General features: G+C 43.6%; 2 protein-coding genes across 5 annotated transcripts in view; one reads left to right on the top strand and one right to left on the bottom strand.

The window, feature by feature from the left end:
- Positions 1–247: 247 nt before the first annotated feature.
- MSH6 (mutS homolog 6) lies at positions 248–25,466 on the top strand. Of its 2 annotated transcripts, XM_003908634.2 has the most exons (10): positions 248–654; positions 8,996–9,192; positions 13,925–14,094; positions 16,950–19,494; positions 21,974–22,239; positions 23,474–23,591; positions 24,162–24,251; positions 24,727–24,881; positions 24,975–25,174; positions 25,296–25,466. In XM_003908634.2, exons 1-10 carry the CDS (start codon positions 395–397, stop codon positions 25,375–25,377), a joined length of 4,083 nt encoding a protein of 1,360 aa, XP_003908683.1. In that variant the 5' UTR covers positions 248–394; the 3' UTR covers positions 25,378–25,466. The 2 variants fall into 2 exon arrangements, with proteins under 2 accessions (XP_003908683.1, XP_009182420.1); XM_009184156.2 differs by having other exon boundaries at positions 270–654; positions 24,727–25,174.
- FBXO11 (F-box protein 11) overlaps positions 25,433–26,801 on the bottom strand; it is a 100,378-nt gene continuing 99,009 nt past the window's right edge. For all 3 annotated transcript variants that reach the window (XM_031655137.1, XM_031655139.1, XM_021924810.2), the window contains exon 23: positions 25,433–26,755. In XM_031655137.1, coding sequence (XP_031510997.1) covers positions 26,626–26,755 — 130 coding nt within the window. In that variant the 3' untranslated portion in view covers positions 25,433–26,625. The remainder of the gene's footprint in view (positions 26,756–26,801) is intronic.

Genomic DNA, 26,801 nt, shown 5'->3' on the forward strand with positions numbered 1-26,801 from the left:
TTCCGCTCCAGAGAGGGAGGGCTTTCCGAGCCCGCTAGCCCCGCAGCCGCAACCAACCTCGGGTCGGAGTGTTCCGGCCCGGCCAGCCCCGCAGGGTAAGGGAAGAGACGCTCAGCAATTCCCCGCGCGGGGCCCAGGCGTTGGCAGCAGCGCTGGCCCCTCCCCGCCAGCGTGCCAGCCCCGCCCCTCCCTACGCCGCCGCGCGCCCGGGGGCGGGGGCTGGCGCGCACCGCCGGCGCACGGCGAGGCGCCTGTTGATTGGCCACTGGGGCCCGGGTTCCTCCGGCGGAGCGCGCCTCCCCCCCAGGTTTCCCGCCAGCAGGAGCCGCGCGGTAGGTGCGGTGCGTTTCGGCGCTCCGTCCGACAGAACGGTTGGGCCTTGTCGGCTGTCGCTATGTCGCGACAGAGCACCCTGTACAGCTTCTTCCCCAAGTCTCCGGCGCTGAGTGATGCCAACAAGGCCTCGGCCAGGGCCTCTCGCGAAGGCGGCCGTGCCGCCGCTGTCCCCGGGGCCTCTCCTTCCCTAGGCGAGGATGCGGCCTGGAGCGAGGCTGGGCCTGGGCCCAGGCCCTCGGCGCGCTCCGCGTCGCCGCCTAAGGCGAAGAACCTCAACGGAGGGCTGCGGAGATCCGCAGCGCCTGCGGCCCCCACCAGGTAGCGGAGTGGGGGTGGGGTCGAAGGCGGGGGCATAGCGGCGGGGCGCTCGGAACCCGGGGAGGGGAGACTCGCACAGGAGGTTGGGGGCTGCACGGCCTGGCCCTGGGATCGGAGGAGGCGGGACCGCAGAGTTGGCTTGAAGGAGTGCAGGGGTCGAATCTGGAGCGTTTGGGGGTGTAGCTTGTAAACAGGGTCGGAGGAGAAAGGCTGTGCAGGAAGAAGGTTGCAGGGGAGACGCGGAGAGTCCGGGCCTTTTGGAAGGAGGAGACGCGTCCCGCCAGGTGGGGGTGCTGGGCGAAGGAAGGGGCGACCCGCGCAGCTCCGGCTGGGGCGGGGGCCCGGGAGGTGGGAGCATTGGGGGTGGGGCCAGAAGGGGAAGGCGCGGGGCCCGTTTGGTGGGCGGTGCGGGGGGCGGGGTGGCGGGAAGGAGGAATGCCTGCGGGAGGGCGAACGCCGAGAGCCAGGTGATGTGGGGTGCAAAAGGAGGTTCCTCGGCCGGCGCGGAGACAGTGAGTTGGGGCTCCAGTAGTCGATCGAGGTAGACGCTTCTGGGTAGTTAAGAGTCGCGGTCGCCTAGACTCCTTAGGGACGGTGGGCCTTCGCCCTAGGTGAGGGGCCGCCGAGGGGGTGGGCCAGGAGCTGTGAGCGCGGGGGGTGTGTCACCATGGGGACCGCGGGGCCTGATTGGGCGGGGTGCGGGCGGGGCGGGGCCGAGGGGAGCCGAAGTGCTGGGATCGGGCTGGGTGCTCCAGTAGGTAGACCACGTGCACCGACACAAATGAAAATAGAAGCTATATTTTGACGCACGTGGAAATTCGTGTCGAGTGGAAAATACTTTATTTTATGAAACAGTGTAATTTTTATGGGGCATTGTAATTTTTTCGAAGTTGAGGGTGAGTTTTTAGAGGCCTTAATTGGGCCCTGGTCAAAGATGTGTGGACGCGACTCTGGGGAAGTCGGCCGGGAGTTGTCCTCAGGTTTTGGGCAGTTCAGTGCTTTTTTGTTTTTCCTTATTGAGACGGAGTTTCAAGCCCAGACTGGAGTGCAATGGCGCGATCTCAGCTCACCGAAACCTCCGCCTCCCTGGTTCAAGCGATTCCCCATCTTCAGCTTGCCGAGTAGTTGGGATTACAAGAATGCACCACCACACCCAGCTAATTTTGTATTTTTAGTAGAGACCGGGGTTTTTCCTTGTTGGTCGGGCTAGTCTTGGAATTCCCGACCTCAGGTGATCCCTCCGCCTCGGCCTACCAAAGTGCTGGGATTACAGACGCCAGCCACCGCGGCCGGCCTGTTTAGGGCTTTTTATCCGGGCAGTGGGCGACATTTTGAAAAGCTCGCTTTTACTGTTTGCCAGATACATATATATATATTTTGAGACGGAGTCTTGCTGTGTTGCCCAGGCTGGAGTGTAGTGGCGTGATCTTGGCTCACCACAACCTCTGCCTCCCGGGATCAAGAGATTATCCTGCCTTAGCTTCCCAAGTAGCTGGGACTACAGGTGCGCGCCACCACGCCTGGCTTATTTTTGTATTTTTAGTAGAGACGGGTTTCACTACGTTGGCCAGGCTGGTCTCGAACTGCTGACCTCTTGATCTGCCCGCCTCTGCCTACCAAAGTGCTGGGATTACAGGCATGAGCCCCCGAGCCCGGCCGTTGACCAGATATTAAACAGAAAGTTTAATGGTAGCTATTTGGCTATTTGAACAAATGAAGAAATAGAGGCTCAGAAAAAAATAACTCATTTAAGAGAGCCAGCTAGTGTTTTTTGTTTTGTTTTTGTTTTGAGATGGAGTCTCGCTCTGTCGCCCAGGCTGTAGTGCTGTGGCGCTTTCTCGGCTCACTGCACCCTCTACTTCCTGCGTTCAAGCGATTCTCCTGCCTCAGCTTCCGGAGTAGCTGGGATTAAGGAAGTGCGCCACCGCCGCCCGGCTAATTTTTCACCATGGGATTTCACCATGTTGGCCAGGCTGGTCTTGGAACTGCTAACCTCAAGTGATCCACCTACCTCGGCCTCCCAAAGTGCTGGGATAACAGGCGTGAGCTACCGTGCCTGGCCGCTAGTTAGTGCTCTTGAATAATGGATTTCAAATCCATTTAAATCCAGTTTAAAGTGTCTTAAAGGAATTCTGAGATTTTTCTAAGTGTAATTATAGTGTTACTCTTGTTTAAGCGACCGGTTCCCGCAGTTTAAATATAGGTAGTTGTGCATTAGTAGAATCTGCTTGTGGGAAACAGAGCCAGCATCCGCAATAACAAACTCATGGTTAGAAAAGCATGATGTATTGTTTACCTGAGCATGAATTGATTGTTGAATCCAAACCAAATGGGTCTATTTATTGTAAGGATGTACTTTACATTCATATTGAATAGCATATGTTATTTGTTTCTTGAGGTTTGAGTTTAAGATACTTGTAAAAATAAAACATTGTATATACTTCACCTCCCATTATGGAGAGGATTCCAGGGTATTCAAGAAAGATGGGCATTTGATACTAGGTTTCTAAAGAAACTACAGTGTCTAGATCATTGCCGAGCACAGCATTAGGCATTATGGATCCTGGATTCAACCATGAACAGGACAAAGCAAAGAGGCAATTCTAGACTCCCAAGTGGAAAGGGGACGGAGAGGATGTGGGTCAGGCTAGGCTCTCAGCTCTGTAAACCGAAACCAGAAGGACAAAAATAGGGTTAGACAGATTATAGTGAGAGTGGGAAGCTGGTTCAGGAAGAGGAAGGTCTGCAAATGGTGGGTAGGATGAAAGGAGGAGGAGGGAACATTGCAGAAGTTAAGCAGAGATCCAATCATGAACAGTCTGATGAGCTACAGAGACATTTGGACTTGCTCCCTGAATCATTTAAGCCTTAAAACATGTTGAGCATCTTTTTAATTTTTGAGACGGAGTTTCACTCTTGTTGCCCAAGCTGGAGTGCAGTGGTGTGGTCTTGGCTCACTGCAACCTCTGCCTCCCGGGTTCAAGAGATTCTCCTGCCTCAGGCTCCCAAGTAGCTGGTATTACAGGTGCCTGCCACCACGTCCAGCTAATTTTTGTTTTTATAGTAGAGATGGGGTTTCACCATGTTGGCCAGGCTGGTCGCAAACTCCTGACCTCAGGTGATCCACCCACCTCAGCTTCCCAAAGTGTTGGGATTACAGGCGTGAGCCACCGCGCCTGGTGGAGCATCTTTTAATGTTTGTCATTTAGATTTCCTCTTGTGCTGAAGTGTTTGTCTTTTGCTGTTTCTTTTTTTTCCTAGTTCTTTGTCAGTTGTGTGTGATGTAAATGTCTTCTTCCACAATGAGTTCTTTCATTTAGTTTATAGTTTTGTTGTTGAATAATAGAGGTCTCACTATGTTGCCTAGGCTGGTCTTGAACTCTTGCTCTCAAGCGATGTTCCCACTTCAGCGTCCCAACCTGTTGGGATTACAAGTGTGAGCACCACACCCAGCCTTATGGCATCTTTTGATGAACAAATTATTGATTATAATGTGGAATTTGTCCTTTTATTTTCTCTGTGGTTAATGTTTCTATCGGTTTTAAGAAATCCACAGGAAGGCTGGGCGCAGTGGCTCATGCGTGTAATCCCAACACTTAGGGAGGCCAAGGCAAGCCAACATGGCTAGACCCTGTCTCCAAAAAATATGAAAATTAGCCAGGCATGGTGGCGTGTGCCTGTAGTCCCAGGTCTTTGGGAGACTAAGATGGGAGGATCACTTGAGTCCAGGAGGTTGAGCCTGCAGTGAGCCAAAGAGATCATGCCATGCACTCCAGCTAGGGTGGCAGAGTGAGATCCTGTCTGCCAAAAAATAATTAAAAAAAAAAAGTTGGTGAAAATGTTGATTATATATTTTAGGAACAACTAGTAATTGACACCAAAATTATGGACTAAAGAGAAAGCAAAAATAATGTAATTTTAAAACAGAATGCAAAAGGTCTGTTTAGTGTATATTTAGACAAGGTCATTACTTATTATATCAAAGTTTTTACATTTATTTTGTGACCTGTCAGCTGTTCCTCTTAACATTTTTCCCCAGTGTCTTTAAAAACCCCAAGAATACCAGACATTTAGACATCACTTAAAGCTTTAAAAGCACTTGCAAAATCATAAAATCATAATTTAAGGTGTTTTTAGAGGGCAGGAGCGGTGGCGGCAGGCAGTGTTTTGCTCTGTTGCCCAGGCTGAAGTACAGTGGCAGATCTCAGCTCACTGCACCCTCGATCTATCCAGCTTAAGCGATCCTCCCACCTCAGCTTTCTGAGTAGCTGGGACCCCAGGTGCACACCATCCCATACCTGGCTAATTTTTAAATTTAGAGACAAGGTTTCACTATGTAGCCCAGACTGGTCTCAAATTCCTGGGCTCTCAAGAGATCCTCTCAAAGTGCTGGAATCATAGGTGTGAGCTGCCACACCTGGCCTGTTTTGGCATTCTTGAAAACTGCAGGATTACCACAGATAAAATTTTAAAATTACCTTTAAAGAATTCAAGTTTACACACACAAAAAGAATTCCTTTGCTAGCATTGAGTGAAGAAAAATTTTGAGAAATGTTTAAGATTTTAGTTTTGTTACACAATACATTTTACTATCTGTTTAATTATCTTTTTTGGCTTAGAAACCACTGTTTCCTGGGCCCAAGATGTTCAGTAGTACTCTTTTTCTTCAAGCTTTTTAGCATTGGAGGAACTGCATATTACTAAAATTTTTAGTCTTAGCATTTTTATAGCTTACTGCTATTCTGCTATTTCTTTTCTTTTCCTTTTTTTTTTTTAGATGGAGTCTCACCCTGTTGCCCAGGCTGGAGTGCAGTGGCGTGATCTGGGCTCACTGCAACCTCCACCTCCTGGGTTCAAGGGATTCTCTTGCTTCAGCCTCCCGAGTAGCTGGGATTACAGGCACCTGCCACCATGCCCAGTTAATTTTTGTATTTTTTGGTAGAGACGGGGTTTCGCCATGTTGACCAGGCTGGTGGTCTTGAACTCTTGACCTCAGGTGATCTGCCTGCCTCATCCTCCCAAAATGCTGGGATTTTAGGTGTGAGCCACCACGCCCAGCCCAGTATACTGCTGTTTCTTTCTTTCTTTTTTTTTCTTTTTTTTGTGAGATGGAGTCTGTTGCCCAGGCTAGAATGCAGTGACATGTTCTGGGCTCACTGCAACCTCTGCTGCTTGGGTTCAAGTGATTCTCCTGCCTCAGGTTCCCGAGTAGCTGGGGATTATAGGCCTCTGCCACCACACCTGGCTAATTTTTGTATTTTTAGTAGAGACGGGGTTTCACCATCTTGGCCAGGCTGGTCTTGAACTCCTGACCTCGCGATCCACCTGCCTTGGCCTCCCAGAATGCTGGGATTACAGGCCTGAGCCACCGCACCTGGCCCATACTGCTGTTTCTTAACGGCAGAGAAATTATATGTGAAATTCTGTAAGTATAATGGTAATAAAGGATAAAATGATGTTGAAAAGCAAAATTTTTTGTTTAAATGCTTATGTTTCTAATAACATTTTATTTCAAAAAGGAATTTATTTCAAAACTGATAATGGTTGGATTCAGCTTTTCACACATTTTTTTCCTAGTGAGGATACACATTTATCTTGTAAACAAATTGAAGACATTATTTTTTTAATTGCTTGCTTAGAAATGAAGTAATTCTTTTCTAGTGATCTTTTAAAGCATGAGACCTCATACATCATTTAAAACAATTTGTACTGCATTTTACACATGACAGAGTTCTAAGGTAACAGCCTTTTTCTAAGACTAAAGTTACAGTCCTCCCTCCTCCCTTTGTATCTGAGGGGGATTGGTTGCAGGACCCTCCTGTGAATACCCAAATCCTTGGATGTCCAAGTCCCTCATGAAATGTAGTATTTCCATATAACCTATACACATCCTCCCCTGTACTTTATCTCTAGATTACTTACAATGCTTAATACACTGTAAATGCCATGAAATCAGTTGTTCAACTATATTTTAAATTTTGTATTTTTTTTCCTTTTTTTGCGACAGTCTTGCTCTGTTGCCCAGACTAAAGTGCAGTACAGTGATCACATCTCACTGCACCTTTAACCTCCCAGGCTCAAGCTGTCCTCCTGCCTCAGCCTCCCAAAGTGTTGGAATTACAGGCATGAGCCATCATACCTGGCCACTATTTTTTATTGGTTTTAAATTTTTGATTTAAAATTTTTAATCTAGGTTGGTTGAATCTGGACTGGAACCCAAGGATACGTTTGTTGAGCCTACTGTATTTACTTTGGAATAAAACTAGAATGCTTAACTTATATGTTAAAAATACTTTATTTGGCTGGGTGTGGTGGCTTATGCCTGTAATGCTAGCACTTTGAGAGGCCAAGGCGGGTGAATCACTTGAGGTCAGGAGTTTGAGACGAGCCTGGCCAACATGGCAAAACCCTGACTCTACAAAAAAATTCAAAAATAAGCCAGGTGTGATGGCACGTGCCTATAGTCTTGGCTATTCAGGAGGCTGAGACACAAGAATCGCTTGAACTGGGGAGGCGGAGGTTGCAGTGAGCCGAGATAGCGCCGTTGCACTCCAGCCTTGGCGACAGAGCAAAACTGTCTCACAAAAAAAAAAAGAAGGCGGCTGGGTGTGGTGGCTCGCGCTGTAATCCCAGCGCTTTGGGAGTCTGAGGCAGGTGGATCATTTGAGGTCAGGAGTTCAAGACCAGCCTGGCCAACACGGTGAAACCCCACCTCTACTGAAAATACAAAAATTAGCTGCGAGGTAGTGATGCACGCCTGTAATCCCAGCTACTCGGGAGGCTGAGACAGGATAATCGCTTGAACCCAGGAGGCAGAGGCTGGTGAGCCAAGATCACGCCACTGCACTCCAGTCTGAGTGACAGAGTAAGAACCTGTCCGGCCCACCGCCCTCCCCCCACCAAAAAAAGAAAACTTGATTACATATTATAGTTATAGATATAAAACTTTTAAAATGAGGTCCTTTTTGCACATGCCTTTCAGGTCTCAGTCAGAGACTTGAGTTATTTTATTTTTATTATTAGTCTTTTGGAGATAGGGTCTTGCTGCAGTCTGAACCCCCTCAGGCTAAGGTGATCTTCCTGTCTTAGCCTCCCTAGTGGTTGGGACTACAGGTGCGTGCCACCACACTTGGTTAATTTTTTTGTACAGTCCAGGTCTCACTATGTTGCCCAGGCTGGTCTCAAACTCGTGGGCTCAAGTGATCCTCCCTCCTTGGCCTCTAAAGTAGCTGGGACTACAGGGGTGTGTGCCACCATAACCAGCTAATTTTTTAAAATTTTAAGTAGAGACCATGCCTTACTACATTGCTTAGACGGGTCTTGAATTCCTGGTCCCAAGAGATCTCCCTCTTGGCCCAAATTGCTCACATTACGTGCGTGAGCCACTGCGCCCAGCCTATACTTACATTTTTTGAAGAAAGGGAGACTTTATATTTCATGATTGGGTCAAAATCATGTGGTTTCAATTGGCTAATTGTTATTCTAAAATGTCTAAAATGTTCTTGTTGTGTGCCTCTTTTAATTTTGAAGTTATTCAGTGAAACCTTTAAGTAGGCCTAGGTATCTAATACTTAGGCAGGGATTATCAGCAGTTTGTGGCCTCTCCATCACTGATGGGCAGCTCTTCTGTATTTTGTTAGATTCCTCCCCCCTGCCCCTGAAAACTCACAGGGCTAAATCTATTTTTGTGAAGATTCAAAATCTGTTTTTGATTTTGTAGCAATATATATACTCTGGCACATTAGGCACTCACTTGTTGACTTGAGTTTTTCTGCAAAACTAGTTTGTAGGGGGAGGGTAATAGAGTGTTAGGTAGCTTTCAGAATACATAGGATTGTAAGTGAGAAAGATTCCAAGCAAGTCTAATGAATTAGATAATTTACTTAATTAGTAAATTATATAATCAGTATGCTTTATAATAATATTGTGAGTTAGATCCTGTTTCTGATACGTACATACCATATTGTATAGGAGCTATTAATTTGGAGAGCATATACAGTGAGTCCATGCCTTTTTCCTGCCATCAGCATTATACCAAAATTCTGCCATGGTTTTTAAACTTTGATTCTGAGTAAGTTTCTTACCCTAATAACATAACTATATTTGTGTTTGTCTTCATAGTTAAATATGCACTATGATATCAGCTTGCTTACGTTTTTAAAATGACTTGAATGTGTGACTTTAAAAATTATTCTAGAATTTCTGTGCTTCAATATTAATGCCAGAAGACTTCAAAGGAGTCTTAATGATACCTTTCTTGGAATTGTTTATTTGTAGGTAACTGCCTTTAAGGAAACTTGACCAAATATTAACTAAGTTATGTATTTCCTTTTGGCAACAGTTGTGACTTCTCACCAGGAGATTTGGTTTGGGCCAAGATGGAGGGTTACCCCTGGTGGCCTTGTCTGGTTTACAACCACCCCTTTGATGGAACATTCATCCGCGAGAAAGGGAAATCAGTCCGTGTTCATGTACAGTTTTTTGATGACAGCCCAACAAGGGGCTGGGTTAGCAAAAGACTTTTAAAGCCATACACAGGTAAGAGTCACTACTGCTGTGTGTGTGTGTGTGTGTGTGTGTGAGACAGAGAGAGAGAGACAGACTTTTTTCCATATGGTGAAATTAAGTGTATTTTACCCCAGTAAATTGCAAGGGTGGTAGTTGTGAAAGCTTCTGGCATGGGAAAAGGATATAACGTGATCTTTAGCTGTTTTGTTTTGTAGAATGGAATTTTTATTTCTGTCTTTTGAGTGACTTACAGCAGTATTATCCACGTAATATAATAAGGGTAAACTAAACTGTCCCCCCATCTTGAAGAGTCCAAGATAAAGTTAATGTCATCAGGATACATAGCCTATAGATCAGCGACATTCTCTAGGAAAGATGGAGATGCACACTACCTGGCCTCCAAACTATTCACTCATGAGCACATCTGAGTTGAATTTCACACTGAACTCCTGGAACCATAACTTTCTCTTCCCAGGTCTAGTCTTATTTATCACAGACATCAACAGCCCTGCACGTTTAGCTTCACTTGGGCTAGGTGCACCCCATCATCTCTTGCACAAATTCTCTTTTTTTTTTTTGGAGACAGAGTCTCACTCTGTTGCCCAGGCTGGAGTGCAGCAGCTCGATCTCGGCCCACTGCAACCTCTGCCTCTGGGTTCAAGAGTTTCTCCTACCTCAGCCTCTCGAGTAACTTGGGATTATAGGCACATGCCACGTTGCCTGGCTATTTTTTTTTTTTTTTTGAGACGGAGTTTTGCTCTTTTGGCCCAGGCTGGAGTGCAATGGCGCAATCTCAGCTCACTGAAACCTCCACTTCCTGGGTTCAAGTGATTCTCCTGTCTCAGCCTCCCGAGTAGCTGGGATTACAGGTGCACGCCACCATGCCCAGCTAATTTTATGTATTTTTAGTAGAGACGGGGTTTCACCATGTTGGCCAAGCTGGTCTTGAACTCCTGACCTCCAGTAGTCCACCCACTTCCCCCTCCCAGAGTGCTGGGATTATAGGCGTGAGCCACTGTGCCTGGCTGCCCAGCTAATTTTTGTATTTTTAGTAGAGATGGGTTTTCACCATGTTGGCCAGGCTGGTCTCCAACTTCTGACCTCAGGTGATCTGCGCACTTCGGCCTCCCAAGAGTCTCCAGTCTAGTACGTTGTTGAACTCAGTGTTGTAAAATCCGAACAAGGGTCAGTTTCCCACATAACTGGGAAATTCCCAGAATCATACTCTTTCATCATAGTGCTCATCCTACAGAAAAGGGTTGGGGACATTTTGTCTAAAATTAAATCTAAATGGTGATCTGACATACAGGTGGAAAGAGGATTGGGAAGTTTTGTTCTCTCTTCTACCAACTTGTCATATAATCTTGGCCAAGCAAAGTAACTTGTTTTTTCTTTTAATCTTTTTAAAAGAAATAGAGACAGAGTTTTGCCATGTTGCCCAAGCTAGTCTCAAACTCCTGCCTGAGCTCAAGCAGTCCGCCCGCCTCAGCCTCCCAAAGTGCTGAGACTATAGGCATGAGCCACCATGCCCCCGGACTCAGCCAACTTTTTCGTTTTGTTTTCAATAGATGGGGGTCTCACTTGGTCACCCAGCCTGGAGTATAGTGTTGGGATCATAGCTCACTGGAGCCTTGAACTCCTGGGCTCAAGTGATTCCCCCCTGCTTTAGCCTCCTCAGTAACTGGGACTAGAGGTGTCTGCCACCATACCTGGCTAATTTTTAAATAGTTTTTTTTTTTTTTTTTTTTTTTTTAAAGAGATGAAGGTCTTGCTATGTTGTCTAGGGTGGTTCTTAGCCTCCAGTGATCCTCCTGCATCAGACTCCCAAGTAGTTGGGTGATCTGGCTAAAGTAACTTATTTTCTGATACCGTTTACTTGTATTTAAAATGAATCTCATTGGGGTTGCATTGGGGCTCGGCATAGTGGCTCACACCTGTAATCCCAGCGCTTTGGAAGGCCAAAGTGGGCAGATGACCTCAGGTCAGGAGTTCGAGACTAGCCTGGCAAACATGGTGAAACCCCATCTCTACTAAAAATACAAAAATTAGCTGGGCGTGGTGGCACATGCCTGTAATCCCAGCTACTTGGGAGGCTGAGGCAAGAGAATCGCTTGAACCCAGGAGGTGGAGGTTGCAGTGAGTCGAGATCACACCCCTGCACTCCAATCTGGGTGACAGAGCGAGACTCCGTCTTTAAAAAAAAAAAAAAAAAAAAGTCAGGTGCGGTGGCTCACACCTGTAATCCCAGCACTTTGGGAGGCCCACGCGGGTGGATCACGAGGTCAGATGTTGAAGACCAGCCTGACCAAGATGGTGAAATGCCGTGTCTACTAAAAATACAAAAATAAGCTGTAATCCCAGCTACTCGCGAAGCTGAGGCAGAGAATTGCTTAAACCTGGTAGGTGGAGGTTGCAGTGAGCCAAGATCGCGCCACTGCACTCCAGCCTGGGCAACAGAGTGAGACTTCATCTCAAAAATAAATAAAATAATAAGTGAATAAAATATAAAATGATCTCTTATTGAACCAGATGATATGTAAAGTTTCTTCTAGGACCAATTTTGAGATTTAAAAAAATATTTGGCAGAACGACTTTTATTTTTTTTTGCAATAGAGTCGCGCTTTATCACCCAGCCTGGAGTGGAATGGCACAATCTCAGCTCACTACAATCTCTGCCTCCTGGGTTCAAGCGATTCTCCTGCCTCTGCCTCCTGAGTAGCTGTGAATATGGGTGCCCACCACCAGGCCCTGCTAATTTTTGTATTTTTTAGTAGAGTTGGGGTTTCACCATGTTGGCCAAGCTGGTCTCTAACTCCTGACCTTAAGTGATCCGCCCACCTTAGCCTCCCAAAGTGCTGGGATTACAGGCGTGAGCCACTGGGCCGGCCCAGAATGACTTTAAAAAGAGATCAATAAGGCCAGGTGTGGTGGCTCATGCCTGTAATCCCAGCACTTTGGGAGACTGAGGTGGGCAGATGACCTGAGGTCAGGAGTTGGAGACCAACCTGGCCATACATGGTGAAACCCCGTCTCTACTAAAATACAAAAATTAGCTGGTCATGGTGGCGCGTGCCTGTAATCTCAGCTACTCAGGAGGCTGAGGCAGGAGAATTGCTTGAACCTGGGAGGCAGTTTCTTTTTTCTTTTTTTGAGACGGAGTCTCACTTTGTCACCCAGGCTGGAGTGCAGTGGTGCAATCTTGGCTCAATGCAACCTCTGTCTCCTGGGTTCAAGTGGTCCTCCCGCCTCAGTCTCCCTAGTAGCTGAGACTACAGGTATGCACTACCACGCCTGGTTAATTTTTGTATTTTTACCAGAGACGGATGTCACCATGTTGACCAGGCTGCTTTTGAACCCCTGACCTTAAGTGATCCACTCGCCTTGGCCTCCCAAAGTGCTGGGATTACAGGTGTGAGCCACCATGCCCAGCCCTAAAGTTGTATTTTGGTGGAACGAACTGTTTTGAGAAATAAATTTTAACGCATTGAGTCTGAACGGGGCTACCCTTTCAAAATGTGAAGGCCCCTTAAAGTAGCACATTGGTTGGTTATTCTTTTATGTATTTAGATTTATCTGATCTTTGGGACAGACTCATATTATCATAGCTGCATGTAACTGCCAGTGTAGTCTTTGTCTTCCTGAAGTGTTTTTTTGTTTATTTGTTTTTATTTTTTATTTTATTTTTATTTTTGAGATGGAGTCTTGCTCTGTTGCCCAGGCTGGGATGCAGTGGTGCAATCTTGCCTCACTGCAACCTCCGCCTCCTGAGTTCAAGTGATTCTCCTGCTTCAGCCTTCCGAGTAGCTGGGACTACAGGCATGTGCCACCACACCCAGCTAATTTTTGTATTTTTAGTAGAGACGGGGTTTCACCTTATTAGTCAGGTTGGTCTTGAACTCCTGACCTCATGATCTGCCCACCTCGGCTTCCCAAAGTGCTGGGATTACAGGTACGAGCCATTGTGCCCAGCCAGTAAATTTTTAAGAAAGGTTCTCAAACCTCTTTTAAATCTTCTGCCTCACTTGAAGAGGTATGCCCTACCTGTTTTGGGCTGTATACCCAGGTCATTGGAAGAGAGACTAAGTCCTGGGTGACCCCATAGGGCACCTTCAGGGAAGTAAAATTGATGATTTTAGTTTCACCAGTAGTTTTTCCCTCAATATGTATTCCTTGTATGCTTTATTGATCTATCTGTATCAATAAAAAGTAATGGGGCATTACAAATTATACTTAATTGTTGTCATTCTTGTTCATTAGGGCAAATGTTGTAGGTTGAGTCAAGTGTCCACAAGTTGTGTATGTGTGTGTATGTGTGTATATATATATACACACACACACACAATTTTTTTTTCCATTGAGACAGGGTCTTGCACTGTTGCCCAGGCTGGAGTGCAGTGGTGCAATCTCGGCTCACTGCAACCTCTGCTTCCCAGGTTTAAGTGATTCTCCCACCTCAGCCTCCCAAGTAGCTGGGACTATAGGTGCATACCACCACCTTCGGCTAATTTTTGTATTTTTTTGGTAGAGATGGGGTTTCACCACATTACCCAGGCTGGTCTCGAATTCCTGACCTCAAGTAGTCTGCCCCCATAAGCCTCCCAAAATGCTGGATTACAGGCGTGAGCCACTGTGCCTGGCATATATATATTTTAAGATAGAGATGGGGTTTGCTATGTTGCTCAGGCTGGTCTTGAACTGCTGGGATTACAGGTGTGAGCCCCTGTACCCAGCCCTTATTATTTATAAATACATTTCTTTCTAGGTTCAAAATCAAAGGAAGCCCAGAAGGGAGGTCATTTTTACAGTGCAAAGCCTGAAATACTGAGAGCAATGCAACGTGCAGATGAAGCCTTAAATAAAGACAAGATTAAGAGGCTTGAATTGGCAGTTTGTGATGAGCCCTCAGAGCCAGAAGAGGAAGAAGAGATGGAGGTGGGACAATTGCAAGCATTCAGTTGTTATTTATATTAGGGTGATGGGGGAAGAAAGGGGGAGGGTGGATTAACAAGTACCTTGTTTTATATATGTGTGTATATATGTTTTTTTTTTTTAAATGTATTTTTATTATTTATTTATTTATTTATTTATTTATTTTTTGAGACGGAGTCTCACTTTGCCACTCAGGCTGAAGTGCAGTGGCATGATTTAGGCTCACTGCAACTTCCATCTCCCTGGCTTCAGCGATTTTCCTGCTTCAGTCTCCCAAGTGGCTGGGATTACAGGCACACATCACCATGCCCGGCTAATTTTTGTATTTTTAGTAGAAATGGGGTTTCACCATATTGGCCAGGCTGGTCTCGAACTCCTGACCTTGTGATCTGCCCACCTCGGCCTTCCAAAGTGCTGGGATTACAGGCATGAGCCACTGCGCCCAGCTGTATTATTTTATTATATATACATGCATACTTCCCTGGACTGTAGGATAAGTTAGGTTACTTAGAATCTCAACAGCTAGCATCCTTTTTACTTACGTTTTCAAACCTACTGGCAGGGTAAGCAAGAAGTAGTACCATTTTGGTAAGAAGTAGAGCGCTTGGGACAGTAAAGATGGAGTAATACATGTATAAGGGTATAGTCAGGCCCTAGAAATTAATTATCCAGTTTTATGCTTTTTATAAAAAAATTGAGATGGGGTCTCGCTATGTTGCCCAGGCTGGTCTCAAACTCCTGAGTTCAAGGGATATACCTGCCTTGGCCTCCCAAAGTGCTGGGATTACAGGCGTGAGCCCCAGCGCCCAGCCCCAGCTTTATGCTTTTAATTCTAAAACTTTTTTTGTTGTATTTTGCATTGGTAAGAATAGATGTTAAATAAACCTTGAAATACACTTGGCTCAAACCTTAATGGTCATGGATAAAGTGAATTAAAACTTGTTAGGGGCCAGGTGTGGTGGTTAATGCCTGTAATCCCAGCACTTTAGGAAGCTGAGGCAGGTGGATGTCTTGAGGACAGGAGTTCAAGACCAGCCTGGCCAACACAGTGAAACTCTGTTTCTGTAAAAAATACAAAAATTAGCTGGGCGTGGTGGCACACACCTGTAGCCCCAATTACTTAGGAGGCTGAGGCATGAGAATTGCTTGAACTTGGGAGGCAGAGGTTGTAGTGAGCCAAGATCGTACCAGTGCATTCCAGCCCAGGTAACAGCAAGAAGACTCTGTCGCCAAAAAAAAAAAAAAAAAGTTACGGAAGTGAAAAAATAATTAATTTAGAACAAGCTTGTCCAGTCCGTGACCTAGGACGGCGTTTAAATTGGCCCAACACAAATTCGTAAACTTTCTTAAAACATTTTGTGATTTTTTGTTGTTGTTGTTGTTGTTTAGCTCATCAGCTATCGTTAGTGTTAGTGTATTTTATGTGTGGCCTAGATAATTCTTCCAGTGTGGCCCAGGGAAGCCGAAAGATCATTATTCTCTGATCTATCAAATTAATGAGCTACATCCTAAAAGACATTAATCTATAACTGAGCTCAGTTTCAAGTTTTGTTCCTTTTTCAGTAGATGAAATAGGGAATAAGCAAGTTGATAAAGTGGATATTTTAATTTTAAGGTTGAAACTAAGGATCATAACGTTATCAGAGGTTTAGAACTGGATAGCAGCTACAGAGATCATCTAGCCTAATACTGGTTTAACAAATGAGGGAGATCATAATAGGTGAATGTGCTAGGCCTGAGTTGAGACAGCCAATTGTGGAAGAGCAAACACTAGAACCAGTATAAGTTGCTTACTTCTTTCTTATGCTATTAATGAGGACATCACCTCCTGATATTTATGATATATGGTCATGCCAACAGCTTTGTCATAAATAGAACTCCCATGACAGCAATCACTTAATCCTGTAGTTAGAGATGGGGTCTCACTGTGTTGCCAGGCTGACCTTGAACTCTTGGGCTCAGTGATTCTCTCTGCAGGCACCTGCTACTGTGCCCGGTGCAGCACTTTGTGTTTTTGAACATAACCTCAAGATGTTATTGTCTTCATAGTAAAACAAAAGATGAGGCTTAGAACTGGATCATTTTGCCTTCTCTTCTTACCTCCTCCCAGTTCAAAATGCTTGCATCTCTTAATAGCATTCCCTTGGAATCGCACTTGAACTCAAACTCAAGCCTCAGCGCAATCTTTTTTGTAGTTTTAGTCTTTTAGCCAGAGAGTCGACTTACCCCCATACCCACTCTGCTTCCTTCATAATGCTGCTTTCAGTGGGCAGAGAATCCTTACCCTTCTTGTATTATGTCACTTTGTGGGGTGGGGTTGGCGCCTGCCACACTTACAGCAAGTCCAGAGTTTTTTTCCACCATGTTTGCAGGAGAACTATTGGCATGGAAAATGACAATTGTTTTAATGTCAGGTGAAACTGAAGTTGATGTTCATTGAGAAGTTTCTAATTTCTGGAGGTGGGTTCTTTTTTTGGTATATGAAGTTGCAGCATATTAAGAGAATTTACAGTAGTACAGATGGCTCCACAACTTATGATGGGGTTACATAAACTAAAAATGTGTTTAATACACCTACCCCACCAAATGTTGTAGCTTGGGCTTAGCCTAAACTATCTCAGACATGCTCAGAACACTTAAATATTATCCTAAAGTTGGGCAAGATCATGTAACACAAAGCCTATTTTATAATAAGGAATTGACCATGTCATGTAATTTATCGAATACTGTACTAAAAATGAAAAACAGAGTGGCTGCATGGGTACCATTATAAAGTCAAAAAATCATAAGTCTAACTGTCTATATTATGGTTTTCCAAATTTTGATTTGTTTTTAAATACTCTTTCCTTTCCTGGCAGGTAGGCACAACTTATGTAACAGATAAGAGTGAAGAAGATAATGAAATTGAGAGTGAAGAGGAAGTACAGCCTAAGACACAAGGATCTAGGCGAAGTAGCCGCCAAATAAAAAAACGAAGGGTCATATCAGACTCTGAGAGTGACATTGGTGGCTCTGATGTGGAATTTAAGCCAGATACTAAGGAGGAAGGAAGCAGTGATGAAATAAGCAGTGGAGTGGGGGATAGTGAGAGTGAAGGCCCAAACAGTCCTGTCAAAGTTGCTCGAAAGCGGAAGAGAGTGGTCACTGGAAATGGCTCTCTTAAAAGGAAAAGTTCTAGGAAGGAAATGCCCTCAGCCACCAAACGAGCAACTGGCATTTCATCAGAAACCAAGAATACTTTGAGTGCTTTCTCTGCCCCTCAAAATTCTGAATCCCAAGCCCATGTTAGTGGAGGTGGTGATGACAGTAGTCGCCCTACTGTTTGGTATCATGAAACTTTAGAATGGCTTAAGGAGGAAAAGAGAAGAGATGAGCACAGGAGGCGGCCTGATCACCCCGATTTTAATGCATCTACACTCTATGTGCCTGAGGATTTCCTCAATTCTTGTACTCCTGGGATGAGGAAGTGGTGGCAGATTAAGTCTCAGAACTTTGATCTTGTCATCTGTTATAAGGTGGGGAAATTTTATGAACTGTACCACATGGATGCTCTTATTGGAGTCAGTGAACTGGGGCTGGTATTCATGAAAGGCAACTGGGCCCATTCTGGCTTTCCTGAAATTGCATTTGGCCGTTATTCAGACTCCTTGGTGCAGAAAGGCTATAAAGTAGCACGAGTGGAACAGACTGAGACTCCGGAAATGATGGAGGCACGATGCCGAAAGATGGCACATATATCCAAGTATGATAGAGTGGTGAGGAGGGAGATCTGTAGGATCATTACCAAGGGTACACAGACTTACAGTGTGCTGGAAGGTGATCCCTCTGAGAACTACAGTAAGTATCTTCTTAGCCTCAAAGAAAAAGAGGAAGATTCTTCTGGCCATACTCGTGCATATGGTGTGTGCTTTGTTGATACTTCACTGGGAAAGTTTTTCATAGGTCAGTTTTCAGATGATCGCCATTGTTCGAGATTTAGGACTCTAGTGGCACACTATCCCCCAGTACAAGTCTTATTTGAAAAAGGAAATCTCTCAAAGGAAACGAAAACAATTTTAAAGAGTTCATTGTCCTCTTCTCTTCAGGAAGGTCTGATACCTGGCTCCCAGTTTTGGGATGCATCCAAAACTTTGAGAACTCTCCTTGAGGAAGGATATTTTCGGGAAAAGCTAAGTGATGACATTGGGGTGTTGTTACCCCAGGTGCTTAAAGGTATGACTTCAGAGTCAGATTCCATTGGGTTGACACCAGGAGAGAAAAGTGAATTGGCCCTCTCTGCTCTAGGTGGTTGTATCTTCTACCTCAAAAAATGCCTTATTGATCAGGAGCTTTTATCAATGGCTAATTTTGAAGAATATATTCCCTTGGATTCTGACATAGTCAGCACTACAAGATCTGGTGCTATCTTCACCAAAGCCTATCAACGAATGGTGCTAGATGCAGTGACATTAAACAACTTGGAGATTTTTCTGAATGGAACAAACGGTTCTACTGAAGGAACCCTGCTAGAGAGGGTTGATACTTGCCATACTCCCTTCGGTAAGCGGCTCCTAAAGCAATGGCTTTGTGCCCCACTCTGTAGCCCTTATGCTATCAATGATCGTCTAGATGCCATAGAAGACCTCATGGTTGTGCCTGACAAAATCTCCGAAGTTGTAGAGCTTCTAAAGAAGCTTCCAGATCTTGAGAGACTACTCAGTAAAATTCATAATGTTGGGTCTCCCCTTAAGAGTCAGAACCATCCAGATAGCAGGGCTATAATGTATGAAGAAACTACATACAGCAAAAAAAAGATCATTGATTTTCTTTCTGCTCTGGAAGGATTCAAAGTAATGTGTAAAATTATAGGGATCATGGAAGAAGTCATTGATGGTTTTAAGTCTAAAATCCTTAAGCAGGTCATCTCTCTGCAGACAAAAAATCCTGAAGGCCGTTTTCCTGATTTGACTACAGAACTGAACCGATGGGATACAGCGTTTGACCATGAAAAGGCTCGAAAGACTGGACTTATTACTCCCAAAGCAGGCTTTGACTCTGATTATGACCAAGCTCTTGCTGACATAAGAGAAAATGAACAGAGCCTCCTGGAATACCTAGAGAAACAGCGCAACAGAATTGGCTGTAGGACCATAGTCTATTGGGGGATTGGTAGGAACCGTTACCAGTTGGAAATTCCTGAGAATTTCACCACTCGCAATTTGCCAGAAGAATATGAATTGAAATCTACCAAGAAGGGCTGTAAACGATACTGGACCAAAACTATTGAGAAGAAGTTGGCTAATCTCATAAATGCTGAAGAACGGAGAGATGTATCATTGAAGGACTGCATGCGGCGACTGTTCTATAACTTTGATAAAAATTACAAGGACTGGCAGTCTGCTGTAGAGTGTATCGCAGTGTTGGGTAAGACTTTGAACAAGCTTGTTCCTCAGGCTTTCATATGTAGTGCTCTATGCCAGCTGTGTATTATCTCTAAACATAAGTAACAAGGTATATATGGTACATATTTTGACATGCATATACATATTTGCATCCTGACTAGGCTGCCTACAGCAATTTAAGTTACTCACCTGAAACTCGCTTTTATCTTAGTAGCTCTTTGGCCTTTCTTCAGTCTTGAGACGTGGTCTTGCTCTGTCACCCAGGCTAGAGTATGGTGACACAACCACGGCTACTGCAGCCTTGACCTCCCAGGCTTAAATGATCTTTCCACCTCAGCCTCCCCAGGTAGCTGAGACTACAGATACGCACCACCATGCATGGCTAATATTTAAACGTTTGTAGAGAGATGAGGGTCTCACGGTTTGCCAGGGCTGGTCTTGAACTCCTGGGCTCAAGTGATCCTCCTGCCTCGGCTTCCCAAAGTGCTGAGGTTACAGGCATGACCCATTGCGCCTGGCCCTTTCTTCAGTGTTTAATTAAATTGAATAAAAGGTCTTTGTTACCCAGGATAGACCTCTCATATCTACCTCCTAGGTAGCTAGGATTTATAGGTAAGCACTTGCCTGCCCCGCTTTATTTTTTTGGTGGGGGAAGGGAGATGAAGCTTCCCTATGTTGCCCAGGCTGGTCTCAAATTCCTGACCTCAGGTGATCCTCCAGTCTCCCAAAAGTGCTAGGATTACAGGCATGAGCCAGGGGGCCTGGCCAAAAGATTTGTTGTTTTTAAGATGGAGTCTCGCTCTTGCCCAGGCTGGAGTGAAATGGCACGATCTTGGCTCATTACAACTGCCGCCTCCCAGGTTCAAGCAATTCTCCTGTCTCAGCCTCCGAAGTAGCTAGGACTATGGGCATGAGCCACCACGCCCAGCCATTTTTTGTATTTTTAGTAGAAACAGGGTTTTGCCATGTTGGCCTGGCTGGTCTTGAACTCCTTCTCTCAGGTGACCCACCCGCCCTAGCCTCCCAAAGTGCTGGGATTATAGGCATGAGCCACCGCACCTAGCCCAAAAGATTTTTAAATGTGTTATACTTCATGAGACAGACTTTATTTTAGATCAAATTTTATTTTTAGTTGAGCTTTTTATTATTTGGTGAATGCTGTTTCAAGGTGCTTTGTTACACTATCTGTTGATCCATCATTTTAAAATTTCATTTTATTACAACCCTTGTATTTCAGTGAGTCCATCTGCTTAAAATTTTAAAAGGTCAATCGTTCGTTTTTTCTTTAGCCAAATTGTCGAAGATTCTTTCCTGCAACTGATTTTTCAAAGCCCTGAGTTAGGAATTTACAATTTGGCAACCATCTCAACTTCATAAACAATTTTGTTCTTTAAATGTCATGGCCAACATTACCTGGAACCATTGCTGTTTTATAGTTTAGGTTTATGTTGTATATGTTTTTTAAATTTGTTAGAGATGGGGTCTTGTTCTTTTCAGACGAGTACAATGGGATGACTAGCTCATGGCAGCCTCGAACTGCTGGGTTCAAGCAATTCTCCTGCTTCAGCCTCCTGAGTAGCTGGGACTACAGGTGGTCATCACCACACCTGGCTGATTTTTGTATTTTTGGTAGAGACAGGGTTTTTACCATGTTGGCCAGGCTGGTCTTGAACTTCTGACCTCAAAGCGATCTGCCCACCTTGATATCCCAAAGAGCTGGGATCACAGGCATGAGCCACTGCGCCCAGCCCTGTTTTTGTTTTTAGATAACTGTAGTTTACCTGAATTTGTAACACAGTAATACAACACTATTTTGATCTGAACACAAGTATCCAATGGAACAGAATAATACACTTCCTTTCAGTGTGTTGCATTTAGTTACTGGGTAATTTAAAATCCTTCCTCAGCACAGGCATTCAAAAACCAGTCTTCAGAGATTGTTTTAATATCAGTGTGCCAAATTTGGCACATTCTGCTAAGTAAGAGGCTTAAGTGTAGCATGTCTCTCTGCTTTTTTTTTTTTTGAGACAGAGTCTCTCTGTTGCCCAGGCTGGAGTACAGTGGTGCGATCTTGACTCACTGCAACCTCTGCCTCCCAGGTTCAAGTGATTCTCCTGCCTCGGCCTCCTGAGTAGCTGGGATTACAGGCATGTGCCACCTGTATTAGGCACCGCTAATTTTTGTATTTTTAGGAGAGACGAGGTTTCACCATGTTGGTCAGGCTGGTCTCGAACTGCTTACCTCGTGCTCTGCCTGCCTCAGCCTCCTGAAGTGCTGGGATTACAGGCGCGAACCACCGTGCCTGGCCTCTGCTCTTTTAGCTTTCCCTTGGCACTTCTCTGGTGCAGATGTTAGATGTATTTTGAGGGGGCAGATCTTTGGACTGTAATTGAAAGTTCTCTCTCTTATAATGAAACGTGTTATAATGAAGACCTGTAAAACACTTAGGCTGATAAAACCTCCAAAGATGAAGCCTCACTTGTTACCCTCTCTTTTAACAGATGTCTTACTGTGCCTGGCTAACTACAGTCGAGGGGGTGATGGTCCTATGTGTCGCCCAGTAATTCTGTTGCCAGAAGATACCCCCCCCTTCTTAGAGCTTAAAGGATCACGCCATCCTTGCATTACGAAGACTTTTTTTGGAGATGATTTTATTCCTAATGACATTCTAATAGGCTGTGAGGAAGAGGAGCAGGAAAATGGCAAAGCCTATTGTGTGCTTGTTACTGGACCAAATATGGGGGGCAAGTCTACACTCATGAGACAGGTAACTGCTTCTTAAGGTTTTGTTATCAGAAAGTCATTTGTGACATTAGGAACAACATACTTAGGTGATCATTTTCCAAACACAGTTACATAAAATTCAGCCAGTGACTTAATAGAAAGCAAAGGGAAATACTCCCTGTGTTATAAAAGTGAGCATTTACCTGAAACATCTCTGCTTAATGTTAAGGGGAATATATGTTAAAAAGGGGAAGGAGGTCAGTCATTCAGGTCTTGAGACTCTTTGACTTGAATTCATTTCCTCAGAAGGTAGGTATAGTCATAATGAACAAAAATACAGAGGCTGTATGAAAAGATGAAATGTTACAGGTTTATCCTTAAAATCAGACTCATTTGCAGAAATGCTTCATGTGAACAGCCTATGGCCAACTTAGGTAAGAAAGCAAATACAGTTCATGACCTCTAGCAACTGTTGGAAACTGCTCTTTAGGGATGACATGCTGGCCTTTTTTTTGTTGTTGTTGCCAAGGCTGAAGTGCAGTGATACCATCACAGCTCACTGCAGCCTCAGACCCCCAGGTTCAACCCATCCTCCTGCTCCCCAGTAGCTGGGACTATAGATGTGCACCACCATGCCTAGCTCATTTTTTAAGAAAATTCTTAAGGCATTGTATTTATCTTCCCTTTATAACCAGGGGATGACCAGCCACAGAACTTACAAAGTTTTTTTGTATTTTTAAAAGGTTGTAAGAAATAGTAGTAGTAATTGGCTGCTCCCTGCTGCTCTCCTGCATTATAGTATACTTCTGTTCACCTAGTTTGCTAGAGAGAGGCAGAATAGTGTGTATAGTGATTTCCAAATTTTTTCTTTAAATCAGAATCACCTGTGACAATGTTTAAAAAAAAAAAGGGTGCAGAGATTCCATCCTGAAATGGATTCTCTTGATTGGAATAGATTCTAGGCATCTCTAGTAGTTTTAAAGAGCTCCTAGGTGATTCTATTCTGGCCAACGTTGAGAATCACTAGGGTAGTGGGGTTAGTAAGCAGGCTCTGATGTTTTAAAGGCCAGTGAGGCCCTATGCCTCTTGTCTCTCTCAGCCTCAACTTTCTCCATTTTAGCAAATGGATTTCAGAATAGAACCAACCTACACAGGATTGTGAAAGTTTTTTTAGAGTGCCTAGCTCTTACATAAGGGTTCATAAGAAAGACAAAAATTTATTGTCTATAAAACTCTTGCTAACAGTCATAAAAGACCTTTTCCTCCCTCATCCACAGGCTGGCTTATTAGCTGTAATGGCCCAGATGGGTTGTTACGTCCCCGCTGAAGTGTGCAGGCTCACACCAATTGATAGAGTGTTTACTAGACTTGGTGCCTCAGATAGAATAATGTCAGGTGAGTTTTTTGTTTCCCACCTAAGTTCTCATTCATTCATTTAGATATGATAAAAGACATTTGCTTCTTGTATGTGAGCCTTTTAAATCTAATGTTTGATTTTTCTGGTGTTACTTTAAAAACACCACTTTTTAAGAATTGCATAGTCTTTTTTTTTTTTTTTGAGATGGAGTTTCGCTCTTGTTGCCCAAGCTGAAGTGCAATGGCATGATCTTGGCTCACTGCAACCTCTGCCTCCAGGTTCGAGTGATTCTCCTACCTCAGCCTCTCCAGTAGCTGGGATTACAGGCACACGCCATCACACCCAGCTAATTTTTTGTATTTTTAGTAGAAGCGGGGTTTCATCATGTTAGGCTGGTCTCGAACTCCCGACCTCAGGTGATCTGCTTGCCTCGGCCTCCTAAAGTGCTGGGATTACAGGCGTGAGCCACCGTGCCCGGCCAATCACTGTACAGTCTCTTAATGAGATTTAATATTTTATACCAGTATGTGTAGCTTATGATAGCTATATAACCTAAAAGAAGAATTTATATAATATGATTTGCATTTGTGATTTTTTTTTTTTTTTAGGTGAAAGTACATTTTTTGTTGAATTAAGTGAAACTGCCAGCATACTTATGCATGCAACAGCACATTCTCTGGTGCTTGTGGATGAATTAGGTAAGACATTAAACTTTTCATTTGAAGGCTATCTTACAAACATTTGTCCAAAGAATTTTTCTAGAAGATTATCTGAAGGACATCTAAACAATATGACTGTCTTTAGAGCATGCACTCACCATTATGGCACAGACCCATAGTTGCAGATAAAAGGTGATATTGTGAAAGGCTTTTGATTACCCATTAATTACTAGGCCTTACGTTGTTCAATTATAATAAAACAAATTATAATAAAACATAATACAGGGATGAGAACACTAATAGGAGGACTCACGAAGTTTCTGACCTTGAGCGATACTGTATTTAAAAGAAACCTCACTCCCCATGGGCTGCTAAGCAGACTTGTTTAGCTAAACAAGGTCTATTTATAGAATGCTTTTAGACATGGATATACTAACAGATGCTATTTTTCTGTCCTAGCATTTTTATTTTAATTCCCTTGAGTTACATCCTTATGCATATTTTACTTTAACAGGAAGAGGTACTGCAACATTTGATGGGACAGCAATAGCAAATGCAGTTGTTAAAGAACTTGCTGAGACTATAAAATGTCGTACATTATTTTCAACTCACTACCATTCATTAGTAGAAGATTATTCTCAAAATGTTGCTGTGCGCTTAGGACATATGGTATGTGCAAATAGTTTTTTTCCACAAATTCGGTTTTTTGAGAGGGCCCTTCTGTTGCTAGCACACGTATCGCTAATATTTTTCTTTCTTAAGGCATGCATGGTAGAAAATGAATGTGAAGACCCCAGCCAGGAGACTATTACCTTCCTCTATAAATTCATTAAGGGAGCTTGTCCTAAAAGCTATGGCTTTAATGCAGCAAGGCTTGCTAATCTCCCAGAGGAAGTTATTCAAAAGGGACATAGAAAAGCAAGAGAATTTGAGAAGATGAATCAGTCTCTACGATTATTTCGGTAACTATAATGGAATTATAACTGACCTTAAGTTTCTAAGTTTCATAAAAACAGTAAAAGTGGGGGGGATGGATGCACTATGAAAAACAAAAAAAATTTTTCTTTTTTTTTTAATTTTAAGGGAAGTTTGCCTGGCTAGTGAAAGGTCAACTGTAGATGCTGAAGCTGTCCATAAATTGCTGACTTTGATTAAGGAATTATAGACTACATTGGAAGCTTTGAGTTGACTTCTGACAAACTTGGTAAATTCAGACAACATTATGATCTAATAAACTTTATTTTTTAAAAATGACCATTTTTCCATTTTCTTTCTAGGAAATTAAACCCTTTTAATTCTTATCTACCTTCTACATAATGGTTATTGAATACTCCACAATATATTAAGTCTAGATGTTATGGTACATGCATACACTTTCAGGCTGTTTTATACCCACTGTCACCAATACACATAAATGGGGGAGGGAAAGCTAGGAAACTGTATAGGGCTGTATATATACTTGTCTCAGCTTAATGCAGGAAATTGTTTTAATTTCCAGCAGTTTTGTCTAAACTGTTCAAAAAAAAACTATGAACAGAGTTCAAATACAGGACTGTTTTGAAGAGACTTTCTAAAGTGTACTTTAAAACATAGTAGTTTTTTTACCTTTCACAAAACTGAGTTACAAGAATACTTTTGTTTTACAGTGCATCCCTTCCTAGGAAGTCTCATTAAAACACTCACTTTTTCTAGGGGTGATTTTGAATGCTGCACAGGGAAGGGAAGAAAATAATAGTCTTAACTTTTCTTAAAGGATACCAGAAACATTGCTGGATATAATTTAAGATTAGTGTTTTCTCTTTCATAGAAAGAACGTACATACTGGGACATGAGTACAGTTACAGCAAGTCTAGGTGTGCTAACAAAACAGGGCACATTCAAGTACAATAAGATTTTGCTTGAAATTAAAAACAAACTACATGAGATTAAAGCATTAAAATCATATTTCTCAATCTGAATACATGTTAAAAAAAAATCAAAAGGAACGCAGAAGTGCTAGCTCACATTTTTACCATATTACAAAAGCAATTGGTACCCATGTCCATAAAGGCAGCAACAAAGCTGCTTGTCTATTGAAGATTACTACTGCAAATTGGACTGCATTCAATGCTAGTTGTAAAAACACCAGCTTTTCAGAAGTTGGTATCTGTACAAAATTGCAGCTTATTTTCTTCACTTCTGTCCCTTCAAGTCTTTACACAGTAATGCTAAAACACCCAGCTTTGAGATCCTGAGTCAATATATTGCCACTTTCTTTTTGGTAGCTTGAGCTTCATAGTGTCAACTGACCTTGTGTATCCATTTTTAATACAGTCTCTTCCTGTAGCATGGGCAAATATGTTAAATCTTCTTCCAAAAAAATGTTTTAAGTTATGATGTTACAATGGCAGGACTTTTTCTTTAGGGAAGGAATTCAGTTGTGCTGCAATGTATTAGATTCTATAGGTGGAGCAGAGTCATATAGTGTATCTGTATCATGTGTAGGCTCACCAGCTAATGTACAAGGATTAGACAGTGTTCCAGCACCACAGTCACAGAAAAACCTAAAGCAAAATAAAAACTCAATTAGAAATGTGAGGGGGAAAGTAA

Source organism: Papio anubis, chromosome 14 (assembly GCF_008728515.1).
Source record: "Papio anubis isolate 15944 chromosome 14, Panubis1.0, whole genome shotgun sequence".
NCBI lineage: Eukaryota > Metazoa > Chordata > Mammalia > Primates > Cercopithecidae > Papio > Papio anubis.